The following is a 26,377-nucleotide window of genomic DNA, read 5'->3' as shown; positions in this document are numbered from 1 at the left end:
CAGTTCTATCCAAGTACCAGTATACGAGATATCAAAGACTATTTACAACAACTGTGAGCCTTTTGTCTCAGGAGAGAATATAACTGTTTCAGGACATATTTCCCAAATGACTCAGTCCATGCATCCAGGGCAGAATGGATCCAATTTCATACTGAGAAGTGGGATAATACTGCAAGTACTTTGTAAATTTCACTCGATTTTGTAGTAACTGAAGTGCTTCACTTTTTTGTCAGGCAGTGTACACATTACACAATTCATTTCATTCATTTAGGGTTGTGCAAATACAGAACAAGCCACGTCACATAGCGTCGTCACCTAATATACAAAGTAAATATACTTTATAGCCGCTATAAATAGTGAATCAGGGCTAAGCAGCAATTCGACACCGATCCTAATATTATGTACTGTGAGGAGACAAGGGTGGAAATTCAACACCAGGAATTGGAAAAAGCAGGAGCATATGACTCCAGTCTTTATAGAGATTCACAGTTATTGCGGCTGGAACAGACAGACTTACACATTGCAGTAATCTAGATCGCACTGTATGATGCTTCAGAAGTAATCGAAGCCACAGTCTGCAATGAAGGAGGCATTTGCATCAGCACTGGCATGGTGTGCGCTTAATCTAGCGAAACCAAAATGGAAACAGCGCAGTGGAGCCTCATATCGGAAGAACGGTGTCGAGTATAAGTGCCTATTTTTGTGAGTGTAATTTTGACATCTTTTCATGTGTTTTTCAGTTTTGTTGAAATATATTAGTTTTGTTAAACTTTAGTTCTTCAATATTATTTATCTGTAATAGTTGTTTTGTTTTATTCATGTATTCCTAATTTTTCATTAGCACAACACAATTACGTTTGTCTGCTATTGTAGCTATTGTCCCGCTTTACTGAAGTTCTTTTTTATATTCTTAATTGTTAGTGCTTCTTTGTTATCGCTCCTTTTGTTTCTATGGATTTCCTTGTTTTGATGAAGTCACCTTATTTTTGGTGTCCTGTCAATTTTCGAACTAGTCCTGCATTTACGTATATGTCATGGTTTTGGTTTTCTTATTTTTGCGCTACAAAGTATTCAGTCTCTATTATGATTTATTGATGCCTGCATTTGTTAACTCACACTTTTTAATGCTGTATTTTAGCGCTTAAGCTGACAAATATTTTTCTGCGTCGGTTAGCTGTTTGTCTCTGGGATTCATGACATTTGGGTAAAATGTGTGTATCAAAATGTGCTGCCTGTGTGAGTGTGTGCGGTATGTTCTGCTGCAGTTGTTTTTCTTGGGAGTATATTTAATTTCCTCTTTTTTGCTTCCGCTGTTCTTTTGATGTTCTCTTAGCTGTCTGTCCTACAAACAGTACAGTTTCTTGTTTAGTTCAAGTTGTTTTGCATACTGTTGCTTAATTCAATTATTGAAACAAGATCTCTGTGCTGTTAACTTTGATTTCGGCTCTTCTAGAGAATCTCTTGAGAGAACCTGTGTTCGAAGATAACTGCGTGACCAATATGCTATTACCGACCTACATCTCGCGTAGACATCATGACTTTTAGATCAGAGAGATAAGGGCGTGTACAGTGGTATATAACAGTCATTTTCCTTCGCTCAGCAAGCAGATTGAGTATGAAAAAAAAAAAAAAAAACGATACCACTAGCATGATGTAACCTCCGACATTCATAGTGCCGTGGCCGGCAGAATGTTCACGTTGATGTAAATGAACGAAATAGCATAGACATAACGATGTCATAATGCAAATAAGAAGTGCAGAAGGTTTACAGGCAGAAAGTAGCATGCTTAATTCTACTAAATCATAAGAAAGAGTAGTCCCACGAGTAACTACAGGCACACTACAAAAACCAATGTAAACCGCGTAATCACGAAGCAGAAATTGGAATTCCGGCAACTATGTATGGTAACTACGTTCATAGGAGAGATGACATTTCTACGCAGGCAACTAGCTCCATGGTCTCCTCTGGCGACCATAGCATCGATCACTGTTTAACAAACAACATTTCGAGACTTTGCGGCTACAGTTTGTCAGCGTATAAATTCACGTGTGTCCTAGTGGCAGGTATCGGCGCCTGTAAGTTCGAGGTTCAGTCAGTAGCGTCGTTGGATTACGTTTCCGGACGTGTTTGCCTATCTCTATTTGTTCCTCAAGACGCCCACACCAACCTTTAGAAGCTTGTCACAACGTTTCTAGGGCACCTTTACAGAAAGAAAAGCAGGAGGTTCACGAAATTAGACGACAGAAAATAACTTACTGCTCACAACAAACTGCCCTTCGTTTTCAAAGTCTTTCTGCCTACTGCCGTGTCCCGGTACCATCCACTCTTCCGAAGATGTTGGCACATTCGGTCTCCACCAACGATCCTACGTCACATCACTTGACAACATGTACAAATGAGACGCTACGTCTGTAGCAAGTGCCAAAGTCATCACTTAGCACCACAGATATCTATACTACCACGAGTGACATTCTTACAAGAGAATAATGTCAATAACCAAAGCGAGCAAAGATATTAAGTTAAAGATATCACTACACCGGTGTATCAGGAAACTACATGACATATACCAATCAGTGGCTGGGCTGTATCTCCAAGTTTGTACTCGTAATACATACCTCGGCCTATCTGAAGAGCGCACCACTAGGGGGCAGGTGTGTAAGAACATGCAAACGAATCATTCCGTTAATTTACACTACTGGCCATTAAAATTGCTACGCCAAGAAGAAATGCAGATGATAAACGGGTATTCATTGGACAAATATCTTATACTAGAACTGACATGTGATAACATTTTCACGCATTTTGGGTGCATAGATCCTGAGAAATCAGTACCCAGAACAACCACCTCTGGCTTTGATACGCCAGGGCATTAAGTCGAACAGAGCTTGGATGGCGTGTACAGGTACAGCTGCCTATGCAGCTTCAACACGATACCACGGTTCATCAAGAGTAGTGACTGGCGTATTGTGACGAGCCAGTTGCTCGGCCACCATTGACCAGACGTTTTCAATTGGTGAGAGATGTGAAGAATGTGCTGGCCAGGGCAGCAGTCGAACATTTTCTCTATCCAGAAAGGCCCGTACAGGACCTTCAACATGCGGTCGTGCATTATCCTGCTGAAATGTAGGGTTCCGCACGGATCGTAGAGCCACGGTCGTAACACATCTGAAGTGGAACGTCCACTGTTCAAAGTGCCGTCAGTGCGAACAAGAGGTGACCGAGACGTGTAACCAATGACACCCCATACCATCACGCCGGGTGATATGCCAGTATGGCGAAGACGAATACACGCTTCCAATGTGCGTTCACCGCGATGTCGCCAAACAGGGATGTGACCATCATGATGCTGTAAACAGAACCTGAATTCATCCGAAAAAATGACGTTTTGCCATTCGTGCACCCAGGTTCCTCGTTGAGTACACCATCGCAGGCGCTCCTGCCTGTGATGCAGCGTCAAGGGTAACCGCAGCCATGGTCTCCGAGTTGATAGTCCATGCTGCTGCAAACGTCGTCAAACTGTTCGTGCAGATGGTTGTTGTCTTGCAAATGTCCCCATCTGTTGACTCATGGATCGAAACGTGGCTGCACGATCCGTTACAACCATGCGGATAAGATGCATGTCATCTCGACTGCTAGTGATACTAGGCCGTTGGGATCCAGCATGATGTTCCGTATTACCCTCCTGAACCCACCGATTCCATATTCTACATTGGATCTCGACCAACGCGACCAACAATGCCGCGATACGACAAACCGCAATCGCGATAGGCTACAATCCGACATTTATCAAAGTCGGAAACATGATGGTAAACATTTCTCCTCCTTACACGAGGCATCACAACAACGTTTCACCAGGCAACGCCGGTCAACTGCTGTTTATATATGAGAAATCGGTTGGAAACTTTCCTCATGTCAGCACGTTGTAGGTGTCGCCACCGGCGCCAACCTTGTGTGAAAGCTATGAGAAGCATCTTCTTCCTGTCGGTTAAATTTCGCGTCTGTAGCACGTCATCTTCGTGGTGTAGCAATTTTAATGGCCAGTAGTGTTGTTCGTGACGGCAGATGGGGAACCCGATGAACATGTTATATCTTCCCTGGTAGCAATCTATTCTATTCCATCAATGTTGGCGTCTGGTACGTCTCAAAATGTGTCCATATTGAGCACCGGTAATGAAGCGATGCTCTATCAACTGATATGTGTCTATTTTCGTATGTATTTAGTTTCCATATAGTTGTCTTACTTAGTACTTAAGAATAAACGTGTAGAGACTGTGCCACCGATAGGAAGAAAAGACAGCGATTCATGTAAGTTTTACGTAGTCTACAAAGACGTGGATGTTGACTGACAGACTTTTTTTCACTACGTGAATTGAGGATGTGCCTTATGCATGCACACCGTTCAAGGTGGCTGTACGTTAGTAAAATTACGCCCACTACATAATAAACTGAAATGTAATAAATTTAGGAATAGACATGCCGACGGTTAGCACGGCTACAGTAGATGTGACAACTGTGTTGCCGCGCAGTGCGGTCGGGTGGGACGCCAGACACTTCCACCGATGCGAGCTGCAGCGATGTCGGCGACAGCAGCGGCACTCCGGAGAAGCTGGCGCCGGGCCTGCGCTGCGCGGGCGACGCGTCGGCACACCCCAGCGGTGGCGGCGGTTGCGGCGGTGGCGGCGATGGCGACGTGCGGCGGAGGCGGCGGCAGCGGCGGAAGAAGGCGCGCACGCAGCGACAGATACGCTCGTACGCGCGCTACGTGCGCTCCCTCATGCGCACCATACACCCCAGGAGGCGTATTTCCAAGGCCGCCATCGACGTCATGGACTCCTTCCTGTCCGACATGCAGGCACGTCTCTCGCTGTTAAAACACCAGTACCTGTAGAGCGGTCATCGAACTGCGCCCCGCGGGCCTAATCAAAAATTCGTACGGCCCGAAGTTCTAAGCGATATTTTATAACAAAATGCATCGGCAGCTAACAGCCCATTCCAAAAACGCCAAGTAACATTATGAGATTCCTAAAAGCGTAGTTTTCCTGTTTGGTTACGAACAAAAATACTTACACACACAGTAATGTGTTAAGACATACTTAATTTTAATTGCGTTTGGTAAATTTGGCCGTGAGCTAGTAAAACTGGTCGCCTACCTCAGGGGCAGAGGGGTGAGCAGCACTACCCCTGAGGGATTAGAAGATGTGAGAGGGGGATTGTTTAGTGTTTGTCTTCTAGTGCTGAAAACTCATGGACGTGCGCAACTCTTACCGATGAGTTTTTGTGGTATAAATTTTGACGTATAAGTAATTCGGATTCGTGAATGCACATTACAGAGATGGTCGTCTCCATAGGCGGCATAACCCGTTCAGTTTACAATTTTCACTTTAGCTGGGCATGCTGCCAACTATTGGCGTGCATTGCTATTGGTTGTTTCGGATGACGGTTCGTGTACATTATGTTAACACTTTCTTGTACTTACAAGCAGTCGAAATGGAGAATAATAGTATAAAACTGTTGTTTTACAATCGAATAGTGCAGCTATGAGTGCGTTTAGGAGACAATGGTACATTCGCTTTTAATCTATGCTTCTGCAAGAAATGAAAGAAAAAAATAAATTGTTGTTTTACGATCTAATGAGTGAAACAAACGCGTAACACATTTTCTGCTAACACATTCGTCTACAGAGAATCGTGTAAAATTAAAAAAAAAAACTTGTGTTTTTGTATGTAGTAATTGGGCGTGCATAATATGAAAATACTTTCGCTGTTACTACATTATTCTGTAGGAAATGATACAGAAATTTTGGTGTAGGATGTAGTAACTGACAGAGAGGTGCCTGAGGGCATCGCCTTTTGAAATAGTGCAGACGGTGATGTATGTTAGGGTCCTAGGTATAACATCCTGGATCGATTCACCCCAGTGGGTCTTCGTTCGGAAAAAATGGACGTAAAACAATAATTTTCGCAACTTCACGCGAGAATCGATACTAATAAAAGAAAAAAAACACGTACTGTCAGCTGAAGTAATGCAGTGGACAATACGTATGCTTACTGTGCAAGAGGTTGTGCGTTCAAATCTTGTCAGGTGCTACAACTCTTTTTATTTTCAGATCTCTCTGGAAATGACTTCGATCACTATATTATAAAATCTGCCTGTGAAAACTACATTTTTGACAGCATTACACAGTCAGAAGAAACAGATTACTCAACTTTTGTTTTGTAATCAGTATATTAGCATTTTCAAACGTATAAATATTACGATGGATAAAAAAATAATTACAATCCCATCAGAAGGATTCCAAATGGAAAAACAAAGACAGGAAAAAAAATTTGTCTTAATGAAAAAACTTAATACAATGTTTTCAACAACATTTAATCCATGTGTAAGGGGAGAACACCTAGCTCTTCTGCAAACAATTCTATCTCATCTACTGTCTGGATACAGCTGTTGCCGATGTCCGAAGCCGCTGTTTCTGTCTAGTCTGAATCTGCCTCGTCCAATATATCCTCAGAATGAGGCAACGAAATTTCACACTCACTGTCTGGCTAAAGTTGAATAATTACGCTCTCGATAGCTTCGTCCATCAGCGAGTCTCTGTGCCAGTATTCGCTCATTATAGTCATCATTTTATCTCACGCCTTCTTCCTGTCGTCTTTCGTAATGCTCTGTACTGAACCCGTTGTCATTTATTTATGTTGACAAAGGGTAGCGCTGCTGACGTCGTTCGATGAAACTTTCTGTTTCATTATATTCCCGTTAAGTTTGATGGGGTTCAGAACACAGTTGTAGGGTAGAGAGAGTAACACTGTGAGCCCTTTACCGGGTTCCTTTAGTACTCTATTTATCGTATATACTGGCGTCGTCTGTGATGTTTCACAACTTCCAAGAGTTAGTTGCTTATTACATTTGAATCTACATACATGCTCTACAAGCCACCATAAAGTGCGTTGCAAACGGTACCCTATACCATAACTAGACGTTTCCTTTCCTATTCCATTCACGGAAAGAGCCTCCGTATGAGTCCTAATTTCACGTATAAAATCTTCGTGGTCCCTAGCGAAATGTATGTTGGCGGCAGTACGGTCGTTCTGCAGTCAGCTTTAAATGCCAGTTCTCTAACTTCCGCAATAGTGTTCTTGGAAATAAATGTCTTCTTCCTTCCGGGGATTCCCACCTGAGCTCCCGAATCATATCCGTAACACATGCGTGTTGATCGAACCTACCGGTAACAAATCTAGTAGCCGCCTCCGAATTCTTCCGTGTATTCCTTCAGTCATACCTGGTGCAGATCCCAAACATTTCAGCAGTACTCAAGAACACGTCGCACTAGAATCTTATATGCGGCCTCCTTTACAGATGAATCACACTTTCCTAAAATTCTCCCAATAAACCGAAGCCAACCAGTTGACTTCCCTACCACAATCCTCACATGCTCTTTCCATTCCATATCGCTTCGCAACGTTAATCCCAGATATTTAAATCATGTGACTGTGTAAAGTAGGACACCGCTGACATGCCCCGCAGGCATTGGCTGCGATAGATACCGGGGAAAACATCAGACAACGCCCGACGGCCAATGCTTTTACATGGAAGTTGTGGGGAGTTTCGGCAGGCACCGGGTCTCTAATAAAAGCTTCTTTTACCTTTAAAATTTTTCAACTACATTAACTTGATTTTATAAAGCAAGTGAACAATCGTTATCATGAACAGCAAGATCCTCAATATATTTTCTCAATGAAAGTTCCTGAAGTATTTTTTTAACGGATGAAGGAATAGCTCTCAGAATCAATACACAACGCTTAAAACTCAAAATCCCTTTCGAAGCAAAGGAAAAATACAAATTGCTTAACGCAAGGTTTAATAAATGATATAACGCCACATGACAATACTTTTTTTTCTAGATACCACTTGTGATCTCTAAAGGCAATAAAATATTGAACACAAAATTTTGATTAAAACAATAACTTAAATGCAGTGAAATCTGATTACTCTAGACGTACACTTAAGCCCGTAGACTACAATGCGCATCTTATCACAAAATATTTTCCTTCCTTTTAAACACTTTATAACATAAACCTCCCTACATGTGATTCATACTGTACCCTACATCTACATCTACATCTACATTTATACTCCGCAAGCAACCCAACGGTGAGTGGTTAAGGGCACTTTACGTGCCACTATCATTACCTCCCTTTCCTGTTCCAGTCGCGTATGGTTCGCGGGAAGAACGACTGCCGGAAAGCCTCTGTGCGCGCTCGAACCTCTCTAATTTTACATTCGTGATCTCCTCGGGAGGTATAAGTAGGGGGAAGCAATATATTCGATACCTCATCCAGAAACGCACCCTCTCGAAACCTGGACTGCTAGCTACACCGCGATGCAAAGCACCTCTCTTGCAGAGTCTGCCACTTGAGTTTGCTAAACATCTCCGTAACGCTATCACTCTTATCAAATCACCTTATGACGAAACGCGCCGCTCTTCTTTGATCTTCTCTATCTCCTCTGCAACCCGACCTTGCACGGATCCCACACTCATGAGCAATACTCCAGTATACGTCGAACGAGTGTTTTGTAAGCCACCTCCTTTGTTGATGGACTACATTTTCCAAGGACTCTTCCAATGAATCTCAACCAGACACCCGCCTTACCAACAATTAATTTTATATGATCATTCCACTTCAAATCGTTCCGTACACACATTCCCAGATATTTTACGGAAGTAACTGCTACCGGTGTTTGTTCCGTTATCATATAATCATACAATAAAGGATCCGGTACAACATACTGGATTGTATGGCTTAAGAAGCCTTCGAGCCAGTAACATATATGGGAGCCTATTCCATATCCACTTAGCTCCGTTAAAAATCCGCAGTGGGGTACCGTGTCGAATCCTTTTCGGAATTCTAGAAATAAGCACTTTGCCTGCTGCTCTTCGCCCATAGCTCACGGTATATCATGTGAGAAAAAGCAAGCTGGGTTTCGCACGAGCCATGCTGATTCGTGGACGTGAGCTTTTCAGTCTCTAGAAAATTTGCTATATTCGAACTCAGGATATACTCTAGAATTCTGCATCAAATCGATGTTGAGGATATTGTCTGTAATCCTAGTTAAATCCGCACCGAACGGAACTTTATGCTTAGTCAACCATGATTATATATCTGCTTTAGGAGAAGATGTGTTAGGCGCTTTATTTTCGTAAAGTCAATGGTAGAGTGCTTTGTATAATATAAAACATCCATCTGGAATATTTGATATTAGGCGCTCTTACAATCGCTTTACATAATTCCCATTATTTAATTGATTGTCATAATCTTCCGATGTTGTTGTTGTGGTCTTCAGTCCTGACACTGTTTTGATACAGCTCTTCATGCTACTTTATCCTGTGCAAGCTTCTTCATCTCCCAATACGTACTGCAGCCTACATCCTTCTGAATCTGCTTAATGTATTCATCTCTTGGTCTTCCTCTACGATTTTTACCCTCCACACTGCCCTCCAGTACTAAATTGGTGATCCCCTGATGCCTCAGAACATGTCCTACCAACCGATCCCTTCTTCTAATCAAGTTGTGCCACAAACTCCTCTTCTCCCCAATCCTATTCAATACTTCCTCATTAGTTACGTGATCTACCCGTCTAATCTTCAGCATTCTTCTGTAGCACCACATTTCAAAGGCTTCTATTCTCTTCTTGTCCAAACTAGTTATCGTCCATGTTTCACTTCCATACATGGCTACACTACATACAAATACTTTCAGAAACGACATCCTGACACTTAAATCTATACTCGATGTTAACAAATTTCTCTTCTTCAGAAACGCTTTCCTTGCCATTGGCAGTCTATATTTTATATCCTCTCTACTTCGACCATCATCAGTTACTTTGCTACCTAAATAGCAAAACTCATTTACTACTTTAAATGTCTCATTTCCTAATCTAATTCCCTCAGCATCGCCCGAGTTAACTAGACTACATTCCATTATTCTAGTTTTCTTTTGTTGATGTTCATCTTATATCCTCCTTTCAAGACACTGTCCATTCCGTTCAACTGCTCTTCCAAGTCCTTTGCTGTCTCTGTCAAAATTACAATGTCATCGGCGAACCTTAAAGTTTTTATTTCTTCTCCATGGATTTTAATACCTACTCCAAATTTTTCTTTGGTTTTCTTTATTGCTTGCTCAATATACAGATTTAATAACATCGGTGTGAAGCTACAACCCTGTCTCACTCCCTTCCCAACCACTGCTTCCCTTTCATGTCCCTCGACTCTTATAACAGCCATCTGGTTTCTGTACAAATTGTAAATAGTCTTTCGCTCCCTGTATTTTACCCCTGCCACCTTCAGAATTTAAAAGAGATTATTCCAGTCAGCATTGTCAAAAGCTTTCTCCAAGTCCACAAATGCTAGAAACGTAGGTTTGCCTTTTCTTAATCTAGCTTCTAAGATAAGTCGTAGGGTCAGTATTGCCTCACGTGTTCCCATATTTCTACGGAATCCAAACTGATCTTCCCCGAGGTCGGCTTCTACCAGTTTTTCCATTCGTCTGTACAGAATTCGCGTTAGTATTTTGCAGCCGTGACTTATTAAACTGACAGTTCGGTAATTTTCATATCTGTCAACGCCTGCTTTCTTTGGGATTGGAATTATTATATTCTTCTTGAAGTCTGAGGGTATTTCACCTGTCTCATACATTTTGCTCACCAGATGGTAGAGTTTTGAATTGTCTAGTACCTGAAGGAAAAGAAAAGGAACTGTTTGCAAAAATTGTCAGGACTGGCTCTCCCAAGGCAGTTAGTAGTTCTAATGGAATGTTGTCTACCCCCGGGGCCTTGTTTCGACTTAGGTCTTTCAGTGCTCTATCAAATTCTTCACGCAGTATCATATCTCCCATTTCATCTTCATCTACATCCTCTTCCATTTCCATAATATTGTCCTCAAGAACATCGCCCTTGTATAGTCCCTCTATATACTCCTTCCACCTTTCTGCTTTCCCTTCTTTGCATAGAACGGGGATTCCATCTGAGCCCTTGATATTCATACAAGTGGTTCTCTTTTCTACAAAGGTCTCTTTAATTTTCCTGTAGGCAGTATGTATCTTACCCCTAGTGAGATAAGCCTCTATATCCTTACATTTGTCCTCTAGCCATCCCTGCTTAGCCATTTTGCACTTCCTGTCGATCTCATTTTTGAGACGTTTTTATTCCTTTTTGCCTGCTTCATTTACTGCATTTTTATATTTTCTCCTTTCATCAATTAAAAGCAGTATTTCTTCTGTCACCAAAGGATTTCTACTAGCCCTCGTCTTTTTACCTATTTGATCCTCTGCTGCCTTCACCACTTCATCCCTCAAAGCTATCCATTCTTCTTGTACTGTATTTCTTTCCCCCAATTCTTGTCAATTGTTCCTTTATGCTCTACCTGAAACTCTCTACTACATTTGGTTCGTTCAGTTTATACAGGTCCCATCTCCTCAATTTCCCACCTTCTTGCAATTTCTTCAGTTTTAATCTACAGTTCATAACCAATAGATTGTGGTCAGAGTCCACATCTGCCCCTGGAAATGTCTTCCAATTTAAAACCTGGTTCCTAAATCTCTGTCTTACCATTATATAATCTATCTGATATCTTCTAGTAACTCCAGGGTTCTTCCATGTATACAACCTTCTTTCATGATTCTTGAACCAAGTGTTAGCTATGATTAAGTTATGCTCTGCGCAAAATTCTACCAGGCGGCTTCCTCTTTCATTTCTTAGCCCTAATCCATATTCACCTACTATGTTTCCTTCTCTCCCTTTTCCTATTCTCGAATTCCAATCACCCATGACTATTAAATTTTCGTCTCCCTTCACTACCTGAATAATTTCTTTTATCTCATCATACATTTCATCAATTTCTTCGTCATCTGCAGAGCTAGTTGGCATGTAAACTTGTACTACTGCTGTAGGCGTGGGTTTCGTGTCTGTCTTGGCCACAATAATGCGTTCACTATGTTGTTTGTAGTAACTTACCCGAACTCCTATTTTTTTATTCATTATTAAATCCACTCCTGCATTACCCCTATTTGATTTTGTATTTATGATCCTGTATTCGCCTGACCAAAAATCTTGTTCTTCCTACCACCGAACTTCACTAATTCCCACTATATCTAACTTCAACCTATCCATTTCCCTTTTTAAATTTTCTAACCTACCTGCCCGATTAAGGGATCTGACATTCCACGCTCCGATCCGTAGAACGCCAGTTTTATTTCTCCTGATAACGACGTCCTCCTGAGTAGTCCCCGCCCGGAGATCCGAATAGGGGACTATTTTATCTCCGGAATATTTTACCCAAGAGGACGCCATCATCATTTATCCATACAGTAAAGCTGCATGCCCTCGGGAAAAATTACGGCCGTAGTTTCCCCTTGCTTTCAGCCGTTCGCAGTACCAGCACAGCAAGGCCGTTTTGGTTAATGTTAAAAGGCCAGATCAGTCAATCATCCAGACTGTTGCCCCTGCAACTACTGAAAAGGCTGCTGCCCCTCTTCAGGAACCATACGTTTGTCTGGCCTCTCAACAGATAACCCTCCGATGTTGATGTAGAATCATAGATGAGCTCTGGTGCTCAGTGAACCCCACTTCTCTTCCAGCATGAACCACTATTGCTCTTTATTCAGAAACTTCATTTTTCCGCACACCTGGTACGTCAGTATGCTGCCAACATTTACTGTCTGTATAGTGTGTTTGCACCCATGTTACATCAGTATACACTACGGGTAGAAACCCGTTTTTCCCACGTTTCTCGTTTTCTCTTGATGTTCTATGACAGGGTGCACACCATACTATGCCCTCCCTCTCATCCAGAAATATTCGTCTATTTTTACATTTTTTAAAACTAAACCACAAATCACCCAAAATTTTCCAAAAAGTGGTGCGTTTGCCCGTGAAATTAATGTCTGTATCCTCCTTCACCCAATTGTAAGAGCCGCGCGGTCTGGGGCCTCTTGCACGGTTCGTGCGGCTCCCCCCGTCGGACGTTCGAGTCCTCCCTCGGCCATGGGTGTATGTGTGTGTTAGTTTAAATTAGATTAAGTAGTGTGTAGGCCTAGGGACCGATGACCTCATCAGCTTGGTCCCATAGGAGCTTGCCACAAATTTCCAATTTTCCAGTTGTAAGGCTTTCGAAGAGTGGATATTTCTCTTTTAACGTCGTAATATTCCAAGGATTTCCTTTTCAGTAAACAGTTATCAAAGTCGCCGAGACACTCCGTTTTCTTGCTGAGTCTGTTCTTCCTTAGTGCCACAGTTTTATGACGACATCTTCTGGCCTTCTTAATATCGTTCACAATACTACGCACTGCCCTTTAGCACTCTTTCCTACTGCGGTTGCTGCTCTGGACTCTCTCCAGAGCTGTTTTCTAGTGGCATCTCGACAGAGTTGAATTATGTTATTAATAAAGACTTTTCCATCTGAGTGTACTCTTCGATAAAGTATATTTTCACGATCGCGGTCCATTCCGACAGGCTCTAACAGTGTACAGCAGTAGTAACGCACTATGACCATAACGTGACTGTACAATCCCAAGCCGCGGCCGTCATTAGTGTATCGTCGAGTTTTGTCGGACACCTTCGGTGCCATCAGTATGTAAACAAAGCTTAGTTCTGCGTTCTGCCGTCAGAAATTGTAAAATGAATAGGTAGTACTTACTTGTAACAATTAATAAAATATTATACTAAGAGTTTTACAATTCAAAACAATGAAGAGAACAAATATGACATTCAAAAATTTTCATAAACATTTGTGATCGTGTCTGGTATCGCAAAGGCGTTTAGATAGCAGTATAATTACTCACACAAACAACACAACAACAGTTCGTCAGGCAGTTGCAGTCTCTCAACTTTGCGGGCGCTGGGAATGGCAGCAGTATGAAACAGGATACAGTCAGCAGCACTTGTTCCGAATAGTGACGACTTTTAATGTTCAGTAGTTGGAGACCAGCGGCCACCTTATCGCGTTCTTGCTATAGCTAGTCTATTAAGGACTCATAACACATTGATTTATGTAGGTTGGTAGTTAACAAGATGATCGGTACACACGCGGCCACAGGTTTCCCTCCACAGTATTGGCTCTTGTGCCAAAAAGTTTGACGATTACTGCTCTATACAGTCATGAACGTCAGTCCCATACTGTCCGATGATTTATCGCGCAGGAAACGTGGTATACCTTCTCCAGCGGTTGAAGAAAGCAGAAGGCGTTTCAGAATGATGCATCCGCTGTAACATGACACTACCGAATTTGTTTATACATCTGTTGAAGCTACGCGGTTAAGAACAACATTTTGTGTTCAGCCACAAATTTGGTCAGATATTCAGGACGCGCCCATATTTATCAGGAACCGATTTGTGGAACTGTACTGAACGCCTTCCTGAAGGCAAGGAATATGAAATCAACCTGGACGTCTTTGTCTACGACGCTGCGGATTCCGTGTATGACAAAAGCGACCCGTTTTTAGAATGAATTTTCCCTCTGCAGCGGAATGTACACTGATTTCAAACAGTCTCACACATTAAAATTTTGTGGAGCTGGGAGTCGAACGGGGATCACGACCTTGGGGGTAAATGCTCTTACGGAGTGAACCATCGAGGCACGAGGCACGAATCGCCAAAAGTTTTACTTCTGCCAGCACCTCCCTCCTACCTTCAAATGTTCAATGAAATTCGCTGCGTCAGTAAGAGCATATAAGGGGAAAAGCAAGTTTCCTGATCAAAACCCCGGTCTAGTAAGCAATTTAAATCTGAAAGGGTGTTTCAGATCAACTGAAGAGTTCAAAATTCTGGAAACTATCGACTAGACTGTGGCTAAGCACTTTCTTCGCACGATCGCTATTTCCGGATGCCCTAGTCATGCAAGGTTGCGAAAAATTGTGTGAAGTTTGCAAAGTCGGAAAGATGATATGCCCGATATCAAGTTTTAGCGGTGTGTCTTGAACCACGTGTGCGTAGTTCATTACGGAAGGCGAACTTCTCGCTGTTGAGACGAATGTCGTTACACGTATTGCCAAATGCACTGAGGTTGACGGACATCATTTTGAGCATTTATTGCATTAATGTGGTATTTACAGGTAATCACGCTGTAACAGCATGCGTTCTCAGAAATGATAAGTTCTCAAAGGTACATGTATCACATTGGAACAACCGAAATAAAATGTTCAAACGTACCTACGTTCTATATTTTAATTTAAAAAACCTACCTGTTACCAACTGTTGGTCTAAAATTGTGAATCATATGTTTGTGACTAATATAGCGCCATCTGTCACAAAGCGAAAAAAGTGGTCCAACTAAAACATTTATATTTCTTTACGTACTACACGAATATGTAATAAAAAATGGGGGTTCCTATTTTTTAAAAAATCGCTGCTGATATCCGTTTGACCTATGGCAGTGCCATCTAGCGGGCCAACCATAGCGCCATCTGGTTGCCCCCTTCAAGCTAAACAAGGTTCGTTCTTTGTAGTTTTTTCGTTTGATGTTTATTTCGTGAGATATTTGGCCCGGTCACTATCAATGGACCTCCCTATATATATATATATATATATATATATATATATATATATATATATATACTCCTGGAAATTGAAATAAGAACACCGTGAATTCATTGTCCCAGGAAGGGGAAACTTTATTGACACATTCCTGGGGTCAGATACATCACATGATCACACTGACAGAACCACAGGCACATAGACACAGGCAACAGAGCATGCACAATGTCGGCACTAGGACAGTGTATATCCACCTTTCGCAGCAATGCAGGCTGCTATTCTCCCATGGAGACGATCGTAGAGATGCTGGATGTAGTCCTGTGGAACGCCTTGCCATGCCATTTCCACCTGGCGCCTCAGTTGGACCAGCGTTCGTGCTGGACGTGCAGACCGCGTGAGACGACGCTTCATCCAGTCCCAAACATGCTCAATGGGGGACAGATCCGGAGATCTTGCTGGCCAGGTTAGTTGACTTACACCTTCTAGAGCACGTTGGGTGGTACGGGATACATGCGGACGTGCATTGTCCTATTGGAACAGCAAGTTCCCTTGTCGGTCTAGGAATGGTACAACAATGGGTTCGATGACGGTTTGGATGTACCGTGCACTATTCAGTGTCCCCTCGACGATCACCAGTGGTGTACGGCCAGTGTAGGAGATCGCTCCCCACACCATGATGCCGGGTGTTGGCCCTGTGTGCCTCGGTCGTATGCAGTCCTGATTGTGGCGCTCACCTGCACGGCGCCAAACACGCATACGACCATCATTGGCACCAAGGCAGAAGCGACTCTCATCGCTGAAGACGACACGTCTCCATTCGTCCCTCCATTCACGCCTGTCGCGACACCACTGGAGGCGGGCTGCACGATGTTGGGGCGTGAGCGGAAGACGGCCTAAAGGTGTGCGGGACCGTAGCCCAGCTTCATGGAGACGGTTGCGAATGGTCCTCGCCGATACCCCAGGAGCAACAGTGTCCCTAATTTGCTGGGAAGTGGCGGTGCGGTCCCCTACGGCACTGCGTAGGATCCTACGGTCTTGGCGTGCATCCGTGCGTCGCTGCGGTCCGATCCCAGGTCGACGGGCACGTGCACCTTCCGCCGACCACTGGCGACAACATCGATGTACTGTGGAGACCTCACGCCCCACGTGTTGAGCAATTCGGCGGTACGTCCACCCGGCCTCCCGTATGCCCACTATACGCCCTCGCTCAAAGTCCGTCAACTGCACATACGGTTCACGTCCACGCTGTCGCGGCATGCTACCAGTGTTAAAGACTGCGATGGAGCTCCGTATGCCACGGCAAACTGGCTGACACTGACGACGGCGGTGCACAAATGCTGCGCAGCTAGCGCCATTCGACGGCCAACACCGCGGTTCTTGGTGTGTCCGCTGTGCCGTGCGTGTGATAATTGCTTGTACAGCCCTCTCGCAGTGTCCGGAGCAAGTATGGTGGGTCTGACACACCGGTGTCAATGTGTTCTTTTTTCCATTTCCAGGAGTATATATATATATATATGATACGTGCAGTTCAGAAGTAAAATCTTAATTAGCCAAAACATGTCGATGCAACTCTCATCACCAGGAAATGGAGTTTGAAATTTTCCAAGTGTCTTCAGAACCCAAGAGTAAAGACTACCTTTCTGCAGGTAAGCAGACCATGGTGTACACAGCTAGCCCGCCACGTAGGGGTTCTGCGTTTGTTTCCTGGCTGATGCAAATATTTCAACAAACGCGCATTTCTTACAAGCATTAAATCTGGGCCACTGATGTGGAAGATGAGCACTCTTCCACAAAACCACGCGGCCTGTCAAAAACGAATTTCAAACCCGATTTAAACGAGAATTTTTGAGACGTGCATCGAACTACGTTGAAGAAGTGATACTTGAATTCTGAACTTCACGTAACATCACTATGAATCAATCAAAGAATCAGATTGCCATGCGGTGTCCCTGTTATTTGGGACGATATGTGCAACTTACTTTCTGAAATCCGTACTTAAAAATTCTAACGTAAGTATCAGTGAAACAATGGCTAAGCAGGGATGGCTAGAGGACAAATGTAAGGATGTAGAGGCTTATCTCGCTAGGGGTCAGATAGATACTGCCTACAGGAAAATTAAAGAGACCTTTGGAGAAAAGTGAACCACTTGTATGAATATCAACTCAGATGGAAACCCAGTTCTAATCAAGGAAGGGAAAGCAGAAAGGTGGAAGGAGTATATAGAGGGTCTATACAAAGGTGATGTACTTGAGGACAATATTTTGGAAATGGAAGAGGATGTAGATGAAGATGAAATGGGAGATATGATACTGCGTGAAGAGTTCGACAGAGCACTGAAAGACCTGAGTCGAAACAAAGCCCCGGGAGTAGACAACATTCCATTAGAACTACTGACAGCCTTGGGAGAGCCAGTTCTGACAAAACTCTACTATCTGGTGAGCAAGATGTATGAGACAGGCGAAATACCCTCAGACTTCAAGAAGAATATAATAATCCCAATCCCAAAGAAAGCAGGTGTTGACAGATGTGAAAATTAACGAACTATCAGTGTAATAAGTCACGGCTGCAAGATACTAACGCAAATTATTTACAGACGAATGGAAAAACTAGTAGAAGCCGACCTCGGGGAAGATCACTTTGGATTCCGTAGAAGTACTGGAACACGTAAGGCAATACTGACCCTACGACGTACCTTAGAAGCTAGATTAAGGAAAGGCAAACCTACGTTTCTAGCATTTGTAGACTTAGAGAATGCTTTTGACAATGTTGACTGGGGTACTCTCTTTCAAATTCTGAAGGTGGCAGGGGTAAAATACAGGGAGCGACAGGCTATTTAGAATTTGTACAGAAACCAGATGGCAGTTATAAGAGTCGAGGGACATGAAAGGGAAGCAGTAGTTGGGAAGGGAGTGAGACAGGGTTGTAGCTTCTCACCGATGTTATTAAATCCGTATATTGAGCAAGCAATAAAGAAAACCAAAGAAAAATTTGGAGTAGGTATTAAAATCCATGGAGAAGAAATAAAAACTTTAAGGTTCGCCGATGACATTGTAATTTTGACAGAGACAGCAAAGGACTTGGAAGAGCAGTTGAACGGAATGGACAGTGTCTTGAAAGGAGGATATAAGATGAACATCAACAAAAGAAAACTAGAATAATGGAATGTAGTCTAGTTAACTCGGGCGATGCTGAGGGAATTAGATTAGGAAATGAGACATTTAAAGTAGTAAATGAGTTTTGCTATTTAGGTAGCAAAGCAACTGATGATGGTCGAAGTAGAGAGGATATAAAATATAGACTGCCAATGGCAAGGAAAGCGTTTCTGAAGAAGAGAAATTTGTTAACATCGAGTATAGATTTAAGTGTCAGGAAGTCGTTTCTGAAAGTATATGTATGGAGTGTAGCCATGTATGGAAGTGAAACATGGACGATAAATATTTTGGACAAGAAGAGAATAGAATATTTCGAAATGTGGTGCTACAGAAGAATGCTGAAGATTAGATGGGTAGATCACATAACTAATGAGGAAGTGTTGAATAGGATTGGGGAGAAGAGAGGTTTGTGGCACAACTTGACAAGAAGAAGCGACCGGTTGGTAGGACATGTTCTGAGGCATCAGGGGATCACCAATTTAGGATTGGAGGGGAGCGTGGAGGGTAAAAATCGTAGAGGGAGACCAAGAGATGAATACACTAAGCAGATTCAGAAGGATGCAGGCTGTAGTAGGTACTGGGAGAAGAAGTAGCTTGCACAGGATAGAATACCATGGAGAGCTGCATCAAACCAGTGTCAGGACTGAAGACCACAACCACAACATTAGTGAAACAAAACTACTCCACCTCACTTAAAAACTAGACATACAAGTCGCAGCTAGGCAGGCATACAGTTAAAGGCCGCCAATGATTCGTCTGATTGGATCGGTACTCCGTACTATCAGCAATCGATCATTCTGATCTGCAATTTGCCCACACACGAGCAGCCTGTCGCTTGCGTTCCACGATCGTGTGTGAGGCCCGTTGCAGTCCCACAACAACTACTGTCGGCAGTTGCAGTTAGGGCTGACAGAGTGACTGTATGCGGCAGGTGCGGCTGAGCGAGGAGGCGCGTCGGTTGTGCCGCAAGGCGGGCCGGCGCACGTTGAAGGCGTCGGACGTGTGCGCCGCGGTGCAGCTGCTTCTGCCAGGGGAGCTGGCGGTGCACGCGCGGCGCGAGGCGGAGGCCGCGCTGCAGCTGGCCGCCGCCAGCAGAGCCACGGCCGGCGACAAGGCGGGGGCAGCCACGGCCGCCAGGACGCGCTCCCAGTCGCTGCCGCCCTCCTGACCTCCCGTGTTCCCTCTGTCTGTGTCTTACTGTTGTGCGTCTTGTTCTAATAAAGTTAAGTAGAGTTAGGCAATCACTCTTTTTCTGGAATCTCTCTCTCCACAGCGCTCCCGTGCAGTCGAGTGGAGTACCACTCGCGTCATCGCTCGGAGTCAGAACATTCTTAGGGACCCCATACACATTCAGACGAGCCTGGCCTCCGATCCTTCCCCTCTCCCCCCCTCCCCTCCCTCCCCGCTACACCCACTGGGAATACCCGTACTCAAACCCCGTATGTGGGCGATGGGTAGGTCTGGCCTTAACTGATCGCCTATATACAGGCGATGTGATCACAACCTGGTCCCTCGAAGACTGTCAGCTCCCACCCTTTCCCATCTGGGTAAGCCTGTGGCTAGTGATCGGACTCTCCAGTGAGTGGATTTGCCCCTACCCATCCCCCTGTATGTGGGTAACGGGCTTATTGACGGATTCCCTGCTGAGTGAGTCTGCCCCTAGCTACTCACCTGTGTGTGGCGATGGGCTCACGGTTGGGTCCGGAGCTAGCCCTGACCACCCCACAATTCGTCAGTGCAGACAGGTAAGATCGACCGAGCAGTCACCGTTGTCTACGCACAGTCAGACAGGTCAGCGAGCAGGTCGGCGGGTGAGTCACCACACCGGACAGGCTGTAAATGCGTGTCTTTAGCACCATGAGGTGCGACATATTGCTATGTAGACTTCCTCCGAAACGTTTTTTGACGGACTGGGATTGTTTCTCTGTTTTGGTATACATACATTATCGTGCTAAAGAAGCGTCACCGACCTCGCTTTCATCCACAAATCAGTTAAAATAGTCATTTCTTCTACACCAGCAATGCATGCCTTGTAGCATTCTAGAAACTTTCAAAAGTCTCTCAGATCTGACCACTGAATTGGAAAACGAGCACCGAGGACAGTCGCTACTCGTCTCGAACAGGTTTATAGTATATCCTCCATAAACAAAATTGGATGACACCGTGAAATTGAAAGTAATAACGACACACACAGAAACAGCCCAGGCATCTACGGGAAAAAATGAAATTTATTCGCTTATACCGGGTAATTACGATACGATGATACAAATTTTTAGGGATGGTAGAGAAGGCTTCACTTTGAAGGAATGGAAACGATTGACTCGAAAGTTATAAGTTAAAGTCGTTCTCATACATCTGACTGGAATACATGTACTGGTATTGTTGTTGCTAAGAGTGTACGATAGGCAGCTTCAGAGGTGGTAGTATAGACCAAAACGAAACAGAAGTGTCTGGTAAATATGCACTCTAAAATTAATACTTAAAGAGTTTTATACACTTATTCATCTTCACTACTAAGAAACACATCCTTACTACTGAATTTTGATATTCTCGGTACGTTCTCGAGCTCTTATGTTCTGGTACAGGATCGTTTCCCTTTTTTCCATTTTAACTTTGCTGCCGGGTGCCCTACAGTAAGTTAACTTCAGGAGACCAACAAGCGGTAATCTGTTTATGAATGTGTAGACCTGTGTTCTGACTGTTATCTCATTTTAATTATTTCTGTAAATTTCATAACTGCGACATAGATAGTAGTCTGTTCCTTCTATGATCATAAAATTTTTGGGACTTCAGACTACAGATTTCGCTTAGCGATGACCGTCTTCAGGCCTGTTCTAAAGCATGTCTTAATATAATGAAGCCAGAGTGACATCGTCAAAAAATTCACACAAAATGAAATTATCTTCGCCAAACATATGTATGTATATTTAAAATATGAGTATTTTACTTATGCACTACGATGCTGAGTTGATTTTGTGTGTACTTTCTGACTATGACGTTACGTCCATACTAGGACTTTTTTAAAGCAGATCTGAATATGATTATCGCTGATCGAATCCGATAGTCTAAGGACCAAACAAATTTGTGATCGTAGACAGAAATAAAGAAATTTATTCGAATGTTTCTGTATAGTGTTCTCTTAGGCAGAGACTGAGGAAAGTGAGAAACCGTCTAAGATCCATTCTCAGGATAATGATCGTTAACGCACCTTGTGGAATTGATCTGAGTTTGGCTCCCCTCCCGTTTTCTCAGTCAAGTGCGCTGTGTGTTAAGCAATACGATCAAGTCTACTTGCTCCTAGAACCAGACATGTGATCCATTAAAAAACTCGTATTTTCACTGAAATTTCCAAGAGCATGAATATCACTTTCGTTAGATACAACGTTAGCCACACAGTGGCTATTTAAGAAACAGAATAATAGCATAACACAAGTACTGCCAATGTGGCTTGCTCGTGTTCATTACGACTTTCTCTTTGGTCTACTAGACATAGTCACATTATCATCCAACCAAAAAGTGTCTGCAGCACCTATTTTTCCAGGCGAAGTTTACCAGAAAATTGTAACTAAGGTGTAACTACGAATTCACTCATTTTCGTCGTGGGTAAATGAAGTCTTTAACTCCATGAACCGAGCCAATGACTGAAACAGAAAATTCTTGTCTTTGGTGAAAATGTCTTGAAAACTGAAGACATTCGGATAAACCGATGATATATGTGATGTGTGTCTAGGACGAACGTACTAGAAGTTTAACCGAAACCAAACTATACAAATAAAATACGTAGTTGTTTACACGTAAATGCTTGTGAAACTTACCGAACGACTAGTATTCAGAATTTTTTACGGCCAGTAGAGAGTCAGCCTGTCTCTCGAGTCTTGGCAGATCCACTGTCATCCGCGCACACAATATCTGAAACTAGTTCAAAAATTGGTTCAAATGGCTCTCAGCACTATGGGACTTAACATCTGTGGTCATCAGTCCCCTATAACTTAGAACTACTTAAACCTAACTAACCTAAGGACATCACACACATCCATGCCCGAGGCAGGATTCGAACCTGCGACCGTAGCAGTCGCGCGGTTCCGGACTGCGTGCCTAGAACCGCTAGACCACCGCGGCCGGCTCTGAAACTAGTCTGGTCACTGAAGAGATCGGGCCAAAAGGTGCATCTTTACCCATTAGTCCGCAGTAGCACAATCGCCAAACACGGCCGACAAGAGAAGCGAGTAGAGGCTGCACCACTGATACATCCAAATAGTCAGCACCGGCGCAGGTTCCGAGATGCCCTGGACTAACCATTGTCGAGCCTTGGTTACCCCAGTTTCTCAACAAGTACCCACGATAGATTTATCTAATCGATTTTTACGACTCTCCGCAGAGGACACATACCACCTTTGTGCCGCCTCCCTACTGCCCATTACCCTCAAATGTGGAATGATGTAATTCACGCGGACATAAAGCTTCATATGATCTGCCCAAGACTTCATTACGCCATGAAGGTTCGTTGAATTCGTGTGAATCCCATCACTTAGATAGTAGATAATACTAGACAGTCCACGGACAACTTAAACGGCAAACACCACATAAAATGCCCAGGGAGTTTGTCGTTGCCCAGAAGGGATAATTGATACCAATAATCTCGCAATGCAATGTACAGGAGGAGGAATGGTCGTCATTCAGCGATATGATGATCGTCCGAAGCAAAAATATCTAGTAAAAGTGGGCTGTAAATGCATATCGTAAAAGCTACGGGTACTACTTCGTCTTTAATATTGTGGAACTAGTCTCTTCTACTGCAAACTCTTTGCTTTCCATATCTTCGGGAGAGATAGTATGGACCAAACCAAGAAAACAAGACCACTTAACATGGCCTCTAAAAGGCATACCTTAAGAGCTATGAGCTTTTCGAACCCAAGTTTAATAGACAATCTTTTATTCTTTTGCTCCATAGTACCACTTCTCAAAATTAGAAAACAATGAGGAGTTTGCTTTCACAGTATCGAAAATGAGAGGTACTCATAGATCTTAAGGTATGCATTTTAGAGCCCATGTTTACTACACATTTTTGTTTCGATTGTTGGTTCTAACCTATTCCTGAGTACTGACCAGTCCTTCGTGGACATCTCCATAAATGGTTTGACAACTCAGATATTGAAAACTCAGTGGTTGCTCTAGGAATACACTACGTCTAAATCTTCCCCAACAGTTCAGCGAACGTTTCTGCATATGAATTTTTTGAGCAGATAGGTGGCTCTTGCTCCCATGTCAATAACGGCATACAAATGGAAGAGGAAAGTGCTCGATCTTTAACAGCTACAGACAGTACAGCGTACAGCAAAGTCCAGTAGCCTGTGGAGGACTGCGATCGGCGTTCTGATACCAGCAGTCTGAGATGCAGCTTTTCTCACAGTTACAAATATAGCAACATAGTTTAGCGCGTACTACCAGCGTATTATAACAATGGGACTCGACAGTGTACACGACTACAGTCCGCATCTGATTGAAACGGTGTTTCAAGCACTTTTATAGGTTTATCAAGATTCTGGAAAAATCTGTGTATCACTTTGTTTCCCTACAAAATGACTTTACTCTTACGTTATCTTTACAGCTGCCCTATGAGTAATAGGGTGTCTCTGTATAGTCTTCATGCTTTTGAACGTAAGTGAAAACACGCAAACCTTCTTTCGAAACCAAAAATTCCAAGGAACATTTTTACTGTTTTTCAACTCGTGATTAGGATTTTCTTTTTTAATTATTACACCTGATTCGATCAAGTCACCTGTGAATGCAGCATGGGACGGAATGAAATGTTTGTTTTTAGTTTTAACAAAGAAGGCAAATACATCAGAGGTCATTAACTGACTACAGAAACGTAGCAAAAGCATAACTGACTTGCTAAATAGACGAAATGTGCCGCTAACAGAATATTATCTCTCGATAATGATTCGCAGGGATCTACAGAAGTAACTTTTGCGGGTTGTTATAAGTTGGTCGTGAAAGACACTAAACACAATATTTGGTAATGCTAATCATCACATGTCTGCTAAAAAAAATTCAAGGCACCATGGATTAGAGTTCATGTATTAGATTTAGCCATATATGTAGTGAGGCATGTACAGTATTGTTTGATGAGCAAGAGTACAAATAGCGCGTCTTGTTTACAGGTAAATATCTCAATTAGTTCCCGAGCATCAACATTAGAAACGAAGTTAAATTTTCTCCTAACTCCTAGTTAATGAATGACTTGTTTATGATTTTTCTGTCCACATCGAAGATTATGGAAGCGCATGTTACTTATTTTGGCAGTATACTAGCTTGATATTTGTTATTTCATTGTTTAGTTCTACATTTGTTGTACATTGTTGTTTCCACCGTGCGTCTAATTTCGTTCTTAGTAGCTAGGAGTATGCTGAGGCAACAGAGAATAATGTAGTTCCTACTTCTGAAAAGTAGATGGCAGACAACCACAGCTGATGGCTGTGCTTGTGAGGGAGCGCGTGAGTGAGAAGCAGTAAAGTCGCAAAAGTCACTAGAGCAAGTGATAGGCGTAATGAAGGACGATGTAGGAACGAAGAAGGAGGTTTATCGGAGTGCGGAGTGGAGATCTGAGAAACAGAATATTAGGGAGTGCAGTCATAAATAGGGAACCGCTTGTCGAAATGCATGAACATCAAGGAATTATATATGGGTGTGCGTCCTCTTATTACAGATATCTTGATGTCAAAAATTCGTAAGTAGAAAATACATCTCATAAATCATTTTGTACATGGTTTGAGTTCTGAATAACTTTGTGTAGGCTTTGACGTCGCAAGGGTTCGAAGAGAGAGGTGAAGTGACAAACAGTGAGGTACTGTCCAAATAAAATTATTGATGATTTACAGTTAGTTTCGACGAAAGGTCAGTCACCTGATAAAGCACGCACTACGTTCTTTGGTTAAAGGTAATCGCTTTACAGGTTCGAAAACGGTATGTTTCCTATTTACGGATGGTATTTTCAGTGTAGTTTTGTTGTCTCTCTAAAGAAAACCATATACACTTTAATACGAAATGGTTCATTGCAGCGGGTTTGTCCAGGATTGCCTTGCTGTGCGATGGAAAGGAGTAGTGTAGTACCTATATTTTAGTGGGAGAAAGTAGGTTTGACTATTGCTACTACATATAAACATTGCCGGAACTGACGTCAGAATTACTCTCATATGTTTAACCGAAGGTAGATAAGGGATCAAGCTGGACACGGAAGAACTCAAGACATTAGGTAGCATTCTATAGACTTTGAGTTGTATGTACCGTACTTGATTGTTTTTCGTTAGTGGTGAAAGCATAGCTACCGATACTACAGTCGCAGATAATGACACAGACACAAAAAATATCTATTTGTATTACCGACAGTACTGTAAAATTCATACTTGCTTCGGCTCTTTAGTCGCTCGCGTGTAAGCGTCTTTGACCATAACGCGGTGTCACTCGCTAGCAGTCTGTGCCTCCCCATTAGCCCAGAAGTCGGAATGCAGCGGTATATGGTCTGTTTACGGAGACATCTACTTACGAGAGCAGTGGTAAAATTAGGTCGACAAGAACTGGCTGTAGAACGGCACACAGCGTTGCATGGATTCTTAATAACAAAGCACAATAATATGTTATACAAGGCGACTAATAATTCCACGGACCGACTTTCACAGATTGTTCAGGGATGCCTTCTGAG

The 26,377-nt window shown here is 43.0% G+C and overlaps 1 protein-coding gene across 1 annotated transcript; it reads left to right on the top strand.

The window, feature by feature from the left end:
- Positions 1-4,474: 4,474 nt before the first annotated feature.
- LOC126482340 (histone H2B type 2-K1-like) lies at positions 4,475-19,843 on the top strand. Its single transcript, XM_050106454.1, has 4 exons — positions 4,475-4,483; positions 4,713-4,879; positions 6,832-6,886; positions 19,607-19,843. Exons 1-4 carry the CDS (start codon positions 4,475-4,477, stop codon positions 19,841-19,843), a joined length of 468 nt encoding a protein of 155 aa, XP_049962411.1.
- Positions 19,844-26,377: the final 6,534 nt, after the last annotated feature.

The sequence above is a fragment of the Schistocerca serialis genome, chromosome 1, assembly GCF_023864345.2.
Source record: "Schistocerca serialis cubense isolate TAMUIC-IGC-003099 chromosome 1, iqSchSeri2.2, whole genome shotgun sequence".
Classification (NCBI taxonomy): Eukaryota; Metazoa; Arthropoda; class Insecta; order Orthoptera; family Acrididae; genus Schistocerca; species Schistocerca serialis.
Note: the sequence above shows the minus strand (reverse complement) of the source record. Positions and strands in the feature narration are given on the sequence as shown.

Coding starts and splice junctions, on each gene's coding strand:
- LOC126482340 (XM_050106454.1), top strand. Junction 4,880..6,831: donor CTCTCGCTGTTAAAACACCA/GTACCTGTAGAG, acceptor GGGTTCCTTTAG/TACTCTATTTATCGTATATA. Junction 6,887..19,606: donor ATGTTTCACAACTTCCAAGA/GTTAGTTGCTTA, acceptor TGTATGCGGCAG/GTGCGGCTGAGCGAGGAGGC.